Source organism: Nicotiana tomentosiformis, chromosome 4 (genome assembly GCF_000390325.3).
Source record: "Nicotiana tomentosiformis chromosome 4, ASM39032v3, whole genome shotgun sequence".
NCBI lineage: Eukaryota > Viridiplantae > Streptophyta > Magnoliopsida > Solanales > Solanaceae > Nicotiana > Nicotiana tomentosiformis.
In genome coordinates this window covers 76617463-76629108 of record NC_090815.1, presented here as the reverse complement: position 1 = coordinate 76629108, position 11646 = coordinate 76617463, and the positions used below count along the sequence as shown (strand labels likewise).

General features: G+C 35.3%; 1 protein-coding gene across 1 annotated transcript; it reads left to right on the top strand.

Annotated features, from left to right (window-relative positions):
• The first annotated feature begins 8142 nt into the window (after positions 1 to 8142).
• LOC138909977 (uncharacterized) lies at positions 8143 to 8631 on the top strand. The gene has a single exon (XM_070201194.1). The coding sequence runs from the start codon at positions 8143 to 8145 to the stop codon at positions 8629 to 8631; it is 489 nt and encodes a 162-aa protein (XP_070057295.1).
• The last annotated feature ends 3015 nt before the right edge of the window (positions 8632 to 11646 follow it).

Genomic DNA, 11646 nt, shown 5'->3' with positions numbered 1-11646 from the left:
AAGATAATAAAATGGCATAAAATAAATATTGCTAATTAATAAGCCATTATAAAAAATGAACATAATCTAAAAGTACTATATAAGTCATGCTAAAATAAGTACATATGATAAGTACTACTTTTAATTACATGACTAAGCACTAAAGAAAATGATAAACTAAATTATGCATTTTCATTATAAACCAATACAAAATTAAAAATAGATATCCAATACTATTGTCATTTCTAGTGCTGAATTGAATTTATTTGTTAGCATTAGTATTGATTTAAATTTTATTTGAGTTACTTAATTTATGGGCTATAAAACTTATTGGACCGTTCAAGAATGTTAAGTCCAAACTTGAAATAATACATTAAAAGATAAACCTGTGAAAAAAATTCAAAAATATTTATAAATTACATTACAATAAATATTTGTATGTATAAAATATTTTTAAAAATTAGATAAATTTAATCGGGCTGGTTTGGTTTCGGTTTGACTCTTTTTAGTTAAAATCAAAGCAAATCAATTATGATCATTTTTTTTTTCCAATACCAAATCACATCAGATTTTTTTCCGATTTGACTCGGATTATCGGTTTGGTGTGTTATCGGTTTTCTTTGTACACCCCTAGGTTTGTGTCTAATATTTATTGCAATTTCAATGTATTTTTATATATAATTTTATGTTTCGCTTCTAAAGTATTGGATTAAGATGAACCCGGTACCTGAAAGCTCCATCCGCCTCAAGCGACACTCTTTTTTATATTTTTACTAGTTAATTTATCCGCACTTCGCACGGTCGTAGAAAAAATTATTTGATATATGAAATAATCTTTCTAACATTTGAATATTACAGATAACTGAAAGTGCAATTTCATATTCTTAATGTGTATACAAATATTTTTACATTCTTATTATATTAAAATAAAAGAAGCTCGTTTTTTAGACCCTTATAGCTGTCAATTTACAACTCCTATTACAATTTATTTTGTTTTGAAGGAAAAAATTTACAAAATACTTTTGCTGGTGTAGAGGTGCCACGCATCTTTTTTTGGGTAGTAACTCTATTGGCAAAACTGCTCAGTTGGACATTTATTTTAGTCACTTTAGGTAAACGACTCTGTTTATTAATAGGGGTTACATATGTATTACATAAAAAATAGTTATCAAAAGAAATAAAATAAGATACCTCTCTTATCTTCCTTTGCATAGGATAATATAGAAACATTCTAGTGCACAAAATGGTGAATTATATCTAACAAAGTCAAAATATTATTTCTCGTGGTGCTTATTGTACTCATCTAGAGATTAAAATTCACCAAATCTTGTGTAACAAAATTCAACATAACGTGTTTCTGATAATGAAGAGATTAGCTAGTTAAACATTTGATAACCTTGAATTAGAACAATTATTTAGGCAACCGAGTGTAATCGTATTTAGAAATAAACATTGTCTCATCACTATATATGAAACTTGGAGGAAACAGCAATGAATAAATGATTGTATTGGAATGAATAAAACAGAAATGCACATTAAACATTAGTGTTACCAGTTATGGCCTAATTAATATGCCAACCAAGGCAAGAAGGAAGTGGAGATCCTTTTCTTCTTATTTTTAAACAAATTTATGAGATCAACCGTACCACCATTTTGTGATCCCAGATGTGGGCAAAGAAAATGAAAAGTGTCCGAATAGAGGCCAGAGCATATTTAATAAATATTGGGGTCTTATGACGCATATACTTGTCTCGTTGCCCATGCAAAAATTTAATCTCTTTATCAGTCGAAAAGAAATTCGACCGAACAATATAATCTACTATCCATAAAAAAGAATTGCTCAATCGTTTCGTTGATCAAAACAAAATTTCATTTTGTATTTTTGCTCTTGGAAGGAAGTGTGAAGACCAACTCAAAATAATCCCAACACATTTCACCTTATCCACATTGTTTTATTAGATTGCATATAGCTTTATTCACAAGCTTACAAACTAGACACATACAAAGAGAGAGAACTTCGGTATCATTTGTTGGGTTCATGAATTATTTTCCTCAAATTGGAAGGTAATATATCAATATACAAGTCACTATTACCCAAAATGAGATAAATTAAATTTTTGTATTTGTCTTTTTTCATTTGACTTGATTATGTTTTCTAGTTCATCGTGAAAAATTAATAAATCGTCCTAAATGGAAAATTCTAATCTTAGCATACAATCTGGTCATGTGCAAACATTCCAGTAATCAGAGTTCACATGCTTGAAAGTTAAGATGACATCAGATGATGGTCCCACTTAAAAGATGTTCATCTTTAAAGTCCTACCACCTCTTAGCTGAAGTAAAAATTAATTTTATTAAGGAAATATACCAACAGTTTTAGAAAATTTACAATCGAGAAGAAGGGAAAAATGTTCCACAGAGAAAGGATGAGCATATACAAATGTCAAAGTTTTTATCTTTACTTGGATTTTTTTCTTTTTCTATTTTCCTTTTAAGGATATATTAGCCAAGGATAAATCAAAGGAGACGAGAAAAATTATAGTACCAAATAAATGACTTCATTTCCCTCCCGTTCTTTCTTTCATGTTTTTCATTCTTTCCTTTCTAAAGAATCAGGTGTGGCTCAACAATTTTGGAGGCTTAAATTGCAAACTTTTACGAGAGGCCTCACGTTTTTTTAGGAATATTTATATTATTAGCCGGTCGAAATTATTGTTTACTTTTTCTTTCTCGTATATTATCACGATCCAAAATTATGTAATTGGTACCCAACATACTATCCGACCCGAGCGAACCAAAATCATATGATGCACCCAAATCATATGCATGAAATCAACTTAACTGCGAAAGTTCTTTGAAAATCATATATATTTTCAAGGTAAATAATGAAATATTTTTACAATTCAAAATCATACATAAAGCCTTTCACAGTAATAATGAAACCAAATATAATAATATATTTTCATATATGTCATGTACTATCCCATTGTATTGGGTGAGATTTGCAATATACAGGTGGTCGTCTCTCGAGCAGACACATGACAGTAATGACAGGGTGGAGATGAGTCAGCAAATAATTAATACCGGATACGGTCATGTGACCGGTATTGAGTAGAGTCCGAGGATATAAAGACCGGGGAAGAGAATTTGAAAGTAAGGTACCGATTGAAAACAACAACATTAAGGAGCGGCCGTTACGGAAAATCACAACATTAACTCCCAACGTTATGCAATCTCCAAGAGGGTTTTTTATTTATCTTTAAGAAGGCATAATTTTGAGATTTTACATCCTTTGATTCAACTATAAATAGCAACATTAGCACTCATTGTAAGGACACGAAATACTAGAATTACAAAGGCTATTATTCTTTCTGTCATTCACTTAAGCTTTATAAGATTGTTGTCGAGATTTTCCAGTTACTCTTAGTTTCGATGGGATCAATCTGAAATTCAGGCTTATTTTTCTTTAATTATCTTTATTTTGTTTTCTTTATTTATTGTTATTTTATTAGTTAGATCAACTTAATCCACGTGTCTATAAAACCACTGTTTATAAATTCAACTGTACCTTTTTTTGCAAGTAAACAATTTGGCACCCATCGTGGGGCATAGACAATTATGGTGTTATTTTGATTGGCCCATCTTATACTAACGTGCTTTAAAGTTTTTCTATTTTAAGCATACTATAGTTATGACACATAATGATGTAACAATTTGCTCAATGTTGGAGTGAACAATAACAACGAGCCTGTGGACAATTTATATGATGGGACTCAAGATGATGATTCAACTAGTGAAACCCATATTGATGGGAATGAATCAACTCCGAGTCGGGTGAAAAGATATACTCGACGTGTGACGAGTCCTACTCCTGATGATTTGGATGACGAGCCCGTAGCTGATAACGTAAAATTTTTGAGAGCATAACAACGAAAAATTATGAACCATTTGTCTAGACAGAACCGGATAATGACTGAGCTTCAACAAGCATTATCAGGTGATTTCAAATAATTCAAATGATGGAGTTAGAGCCCCTCTTGGCGTTCCTATAAATCAAACGCTACCAAGAACCGGTAACATCGCTTCCAGGGGGAGTTCAGATCGAATAAAAACCAGACAGGCGATGCAGGTAGTGAATATGGAAATAAAAACAACGCAGACGATCCTTTCAAGACCGAACTCATGAGGTGCATGAGAGAAATAAATGTTCGAATGTATCAGAATGCTGAGAAATTTCACGCTCGGATGGATCAAAACCAGGGGGAACCTCCAGTCTTAAAGGGCCCGTACTCAAAGAAGTATATACAATTGTCGTTCAAACCTAGTGTGGCTCCGGAGTTGATCCCAAATAGATTCAAGATACCGGATATTCAAAAATATAATGGAACATCAAATCCACAAGAATAAAGTACAACTTACACCATAGTTGTGAAGGAAAACTATTTGGCTCCATATAAGATCGAATCAGTCTTGCTAAAGAAATTTGGTGAAACCCTAATGAAGGGGGTTTTAATATGGTATTCACTTTTACCTGAATACTCAATTAATTCTTTTAAAATATTTACAGATTATTTCACCAAATCTCACGCTGGAGCGAGGAATGTTCAAGCTAGGAAAGCTGATATTTTCATAATTGCTTAAGGAGACTCAGAATTACTACGAGAGTACGTGATCAGGTTTCAAAAGGAGAGAATGCTTCCGGCAGTACAAGATGAATGGGCAGCGGAAACATTTACCAAGTGTCTTAATCCTTTAAGCTCTGATGCCTCAAGGAAGTTGAAGGAGAATTTGTTGGAATTTCAAAAAATCACGTGGGCTGATGTTCATAATCGCTATGAATAAAAATTAGAATTAAAGACGATCCGTTGGGTTCTCTAGTATCCTTCAAAGTTCATAACTGTGATCGCAATCTATAAAGGTCTAAGAATGACCTCGATGCAAACTGGAGGCCATCTAGGAGTCGTTTTCAACTGTATGTCTCAAACGAAAGGACGGATTCACGGACGGGACAAGGTCATAGAGGTTATCAATTGTTGGAAAGACCTGGGCCAGATAGGAGGACTGATCTAGGATGAAGTAACAGAACTTTGCAAGATAAAGAGCCATCGGGGGCCTATGATTCAAGCTATCCCCAATTATCAGATTATAATTTTAATATTAGCTTGGTGGAGTTGGTTTCTGCCATGAGGAACATAAAGGAAGCAAGGTTTCCAAAACTATTTCGATCGTAACCCAATTAGAGAGATCCTAGTTTGTGATGTGAATTCCATGGTACACATGGTCATAGGACTGGGGACTGCAAATATCTTTGTGAAAAGGTAGCAATATTGCTGAAAAATGCTCATCTTAGAGAGTTCTTAAGTGACCGGGCTAAGAATAATTATGGTAAAGGTCATGATACAACGAAATCGGCAAAACCAGTAGGATCTCCTCGTCTCACAATAAACATGATTTTTGGAAGAGTTGAAGTGAATGGAGTGACATTTTTGGCTACAAAGAAGACGAAGATATTAGTTACTCATGGAAAGAGGATCCGAGAAACATCGGAGGATGATGAAATTACTTTCAATGAGGAAGATGCATAGGGCATTATTTTACCATACAATGATGCTTTGGTAATATCTATAAGTATTTTAAATTCAAAATTAAAAGTGTGTTGGTTGATCTAGGTTCTTCGGCCAATATTATTTGACTAAGAGTACTAGAGCAGGCAAAGCTGACTTGTAACATAGTTCTGGCATCAAAGTTTTTGGCTGGATTCAACCTAACAAGTGTGACAACCCAAGGAGAGATCGTTCTGCCTACGTACGCTGAAGGGGGTGATAAAATCTACATTATTTAAAGTTGTGGATGGTGATATGGGGTATAATGTGATTCTCGATGGCGGTGAATCTACAATATGAAAGTTGTTAACTTATCACCAGTTGCTAAAATTCTTAATACTGGATAGAATTAAGAAGTTTATAGGTGATCATCACACTGTAAGGGAAATGGATGCGCTTACTTTGTCTAGCAGTAAGGTGGATGGAGTCAATAAATAACAGTTACAGGGTCCGGTGTCAACTTCCAATTTAATCCCAGTGGCAATACCGAATGAAGACGGTGGTGAGGAGGAGACACCAATTATTTACCAGGTACCCAGATCTTTCCATGTACTAGAAGTTACGGATGCAACAAAGTCAACCTCAGAAGAACTCGAACAAGTCATTTTGTTTGTTGAGTTCTCAGAAAGAAAGGTTTACTTGGGAACGGGGTTGAGCCCCGAACTTAGACGTAAAATTATTAAATTTCTTAAGGCTAACGCTGATTGTTTTTCATGATCTCACTTAGATATGATAGGTAACCCACACGAAGTGGAAGTTCACAAGCTACGCTTTGACCCCAATTTCCCTCCGGTAAAGTAGAAAAAATGGCTAATAGACGAGGTCAGAAACATGTTTGTTAAGGAGGAGGTAACGAGGTTACTTAATAAAGGTTCAATTCATGAAGTTGAATATTCTGATTGGTTAGCTAATCTAGTGGTAGTACCAAAAAAGAATAATAAGTTTAGAAAGTGTATTGATTTTAAAGATTTTAATAAGGCTTGCCCTAAAGACTCTTTTTCATTATCGAACATCAATCAAATGATTGATGCCATGACTGTGCATGAGTTGATGAGTTTTCTTGATGCGTATTTTGGGTATAATCAAATAAGGATGCACCCGGAGGATCAAGAGAAAACATCATTTCTTACTAATTTTGGTAGTTATTCTTATAATGTGATGCCTTTTGAGCTTAAAAATGGCGGCACCACCTATCAGAGGCTCATAAATGAGATGTTTGAACGTTAAATTGGTAAAACTATGGGAGTTTATATTGACAACATGTTTGGTTAAGTCTCTTAGTGCAGAGGACTATTTGACTCATCTACAAGAAACATTTGACATATTAAGGAAGTATAATATGCAGCTTAACTCGGAGAAATGTGCTTGGGTCCGGAAAATTTCTCAATTTCTTGGTTTCACAACGAGGAATTGAAGTAAATTCAGACAAGATCAAATCCATAGAAGATATTCCTGATCAACTGAATAGCGTAAAAGAGGTGCAAGGATTGATCGGAAGATTGACAACCCTTAGTAGATTTATATCTAGATCCTCAGAAAAGTGTCACCGGTTCTTTTTCATTATTAAAAAAGAAGAATGAATTCTCGTGGACATCGGAATACCAACAAGCGTTGAAGGATTTAAAGAAATACTTATCCAGCCCACCTCTGATGTCTAAACCGAAGGATGGAGAGCAATTGTTACTCCCTTAATTTCAATTTAAATGACACACTTTCCTTATTAGTTCGTTCCAAAAATATGACATATTTCTATATTTAGAAATAATTTAACTTTAAACCTTTTATTTTACCCACTTTACCCTTAATGAGAAAATTTTATAGACACACAAATATTATGGCCCCACAAAGTTTTTGCCCCTTAAGCTTTTAGAACCACATGTTTCAAAAGTCTTCTTCTTTTTTCTTAAACTTTATGTCAAGTCAAACTACATTATCTAAATTGAAATGGAGGGAGGAGTATATTTGGCGGTGTCAGAAGTAGCCTATAAGTGCAGCTCTGGTCCAGAAAAATGAAGGTATGTGATATCCTATTTATCATGTTAGTAAAATATTGTCAAGTGGGGAATGCTTAGACCTTACTTTCAATATCATCCCATAGCCGTTGTGATGACTTTTCCCAATGCAGAACGTCCTTCATAAACCTGAATTATCAAGTCGATTGGCTAAATGGACAGTTGAAATTAGTGAATTTAATATTGAATATAAACCACAGACTGCAATCACTTCACAAGTTTTGGCTAACTTTAGTCTGAGGATGATACCTTTGACTGCAAAAGAAGCAATTTTGGTATCGGGGATTGTGTCCAGAGTCTGGACCCTGTTTACGGATGGCGCATCTAACGTGAAAGGGTACAATCTTGGTATAGTATTAATTACTCCTTCAGGAGAAATCCTAAGGTATGTCATTCGAATTGTTCATTTAACTAACAAAGAAGACGATTATGGGGCTATAGTACTCGAATTAGCTTGGAGACTAACCTCCGAGGTGATTGAAGTAAAGTGTGATTCCCAACTAGTAGTCAAGAAGATATATGGAGTTTTTGACGCTAAATAAGAACGAATGCAGCAGTACTTAAACAAAGTCCAAGTTTTACTTTCCCGGTTCAAGGAGTGGTCAATGATCCATATTCCAAGAGAGGAGAACATAGAGGCTGATGCACTAGCTAATTCGGGGTCTTCAACAGAGTTGAAGGGCACTGATTCCGGTTCAGTTGTACAATTATTGCATCCAGTTCTAGATGTGGATGGTTATTATAAAGTTAATTCAAAAAATATAATTTGGGATTGGAGATATGAATTTATTGAATATTTAAGGCATGACAAATTGACTGAGGATTCTAAAGCATCCCAGGCACTCAGAACAAAAGCTGCCCGGTATTATCTTGTTGATGGACAATTATATCGGAGATCTTTTCAAGGTCCATTGGCTCAATACATAGGACTAGCGGAAGCTGATTATATAATGAAGGAAGTTCATGAAGGAGGTTGTGGCAGTCATTCCAGTGCAGATTCATTGGTGCTCAAGTTAATGAGAGCCGGTTATAATTAGTCCTGAATGGAGCAAGATGCTAAAACTTTTGTACTTATGCTCAGTTAGTACACTAGAGGACAAAACTTTTGAATTCAGTTGTATCTAATGTCGTTTATGAAATTGGGGATGGATATAGTTAGACCTTTACCTCAGGGACCCGGACATGTAAAATTTCTTTTGATTATGGCTGATTATTTTACTAAATTAGTTGAAGCAGTTGCTTTCAAGAAGGTTGGAGAACGAGAAGTGATAGGTTTCATTTGGGATCACATTATTTATTTTAGAGTGCCAATAGAAATTGCCTGTGACAATGGGCCACAATTTATAGGCTCCAAAGTCACAAATTTCTTAGAGAGATTAAATATTTAAAGGATTACATCGTCTTCGTATCATCCAAGTGCTAATGGTCAAGCAGAGTCAACAAACAAGGTGATATTTTAAAACCTCAAAAAGAATTTGGAGGATGCAAAAGGCAAGTAACCTGAGGAGCTACTGGGAGTACTATGGGTATACTGAACCACAACAAAATCAAGCACCGGAGAAACACCTTTCTCCCATGTATATGGAGCAGAAACTCTGATTCCGGTGGAGATAGGTGAACCAACTATGAGGTTTTTCTGGACAAGCGAGCAGGAAAATGCTGAAGCTTTGTTGGTTAGCTGGATTTGCTTGATGAGCATCAAGATTTGGCTTATGTGATGATGATGGCACAGAAGCAAAGAATGGAAAGGTATTACAATCATAGAGCAAATCTCTATTATTTTAAAGGCGGAGACTTTGTCCTACGGAAAGTGACTCATAATACCTTGGAAGTCAACGTTGGAAAACTGGGGCCAAATTGGGAAGGACCTTACCGGATTTCAGCTATAACTAGAAAAGGCTCGTATCAGCTGGAAAATCAAGATGGAACTAAATTACAAAGCAACTGGAACGTGAGTCATCTCAAAAGGTACTACTGTTGAAGATTAATGATTATACTAAAAGTATGCGATGTGTTCTTTCTTTTTTTCCGACTAGTTTTTGTCCCAAATAGTTTTTTCTAGCAAAGTTTTTAACGAGGCAGCAATGTAAAGCATACTAAGAATATGAATTGTTGATGGTAGCTGGAAATCCAGTGTTCGAATCCTCATACATTGCATTCAAATACTAAGGGAAAGATACTCCTACCAGTGTCAGATCGTGATAAAAAGCACTACATGTGTCAGTGTTACCTTTAAAAAGCAAGTGTAATGTCTGGTAACGCAGTAATACTGGGGACTGCTGAAACCGGGGAACATGTTAACATGTTTTGAACTTAGAAGTTTAGTTATTATGAATCACCTCAAGTCAGGACAGGGGACTGTACATCCAGCCCCATAGAAATAAGAAGTACAAATTAGCCACATGCATTGGCAATTCTTTTATTTGGAAAATGTAATTGTTTTGCTTGTCTAAATGTATTTTTGAAAATAGAAGGAATAAATAAAAGTCCTTTTGTTTTTATCTCTTATTTCTTGTCCAAAAGACGTGGTATTTCCTTTATTTGAATGTTGCTTAAACATCTAATACAAGTGTCGGAATGGACAAGAGACGTACTCTTCAAGAGTACCGTAAACATAAGGGACCTCTCTTATAAAATCTTTTTGGTTAAAGGTTAAAATTCGAAAGCATGAATATCCGGTAATAAAGTTAACAAGATGTAAAAATTCCCGAACTTTATCAATAGAAAAGCATAGATCAAGACGGTATCTTTTGCTAAATAAAAACCCCAAGAAGAAGATATCTTTTGCTAGCTAAAAGCCCCGAAAATTTAAGGGAGAGAGATAATTTTCATTTCAAAATCAATATTCCGAGCCTAAAAGAGAGTCTGACATAGTTACAAGAGTTATAGTTACAATGATTGTTAAAAATAATAACTTTGTAAAATGCATCAATCTGCTTTATTAGCAGAGGTCGAAGGTTGAGAAGCGTCTTCTGCATATTTTGGAGTTAAAGGTTGCTCATTTTTGGGCTCAACCTCTTCACCTTCGTCTTCACCTTGCTGTTCAAATTTCGAGGACTTGCAGCAAGTGTCCGAAGAGCTTGAGTGGACCGATCAGGAATGTTCTCGAAGGATATTGTTTCTAAAGCAAGAGCTTCGGCAATGCAGTCATCTATATTTTCAATTCCATTTTTGGCATCTTCCAGAGTCTTCCTCCTCATACGGTAAACAACATGAGTTTTCTCAAGTAAGAAAGAATCCTCTTAAGCTCAGAATCTGGCTCGGAGTTTTTGGATCTTCGATTGCACCCGCTCATTGTCAACCTTTAAAATATTATAGGCCCCCGACAGTTCAGAATTGGTTTTAGCGTGTTCACAGTTTTGTTTCATGGCATTTCAGAGTATTTCCTCCATTTTGGCCCTTTTCTCTTCGGCCACAATAACTTCATTGGTCTTGGAGCATAAGTTAGCTTCCAAATTGCTGATGTTTTCCATAGAAGCAAACTCACGCTCGGCAGTCGAAGTAAGAGCATCCTGTAACTCTGCCTATTTAACCTTTAACTTAGCAGGTTTGGCATATAGCTAAGTGGCTTCGTGACTATGAGCCCTCTTTTCTTACTTCGTTTGCTCCATTCGTGCCTCGAGTTCTTCCACTTGAGCAAGTTTAGCTTCTACGGTAGGAAGGCGCTCAACAAGTTGATCCCGCTCGGACTAAAGAGCTTCCTTGTCAAGTATCATTCTTTGTAGACCCTCGAAGGCAAGAAGGTTAGCCTGAATGGTTAATCTTAAAATAATCAGAAACAGGGGTGGAAAATAATCACAAAAAAAGAGAAGAGAAAAGCAAAAGGAACCTGAGCAAAAAGGTGCATGCTATTGTTGATTAAGCATTGAACAGAAAGGGTATCCATTTTCCTCCTGTCCTTCTATGAAGCTAGTGGTTACAAATAATTGGCTACCCCAACCGCTTTAGAGAGAATATGCCACTCATTTAAAACTGTAATGGTAACACTATGTTTACCATTAGGGTCCTGAATGGAAGTTGGGAAGACATTCTCTAGGTTCCTATGGTCAGGT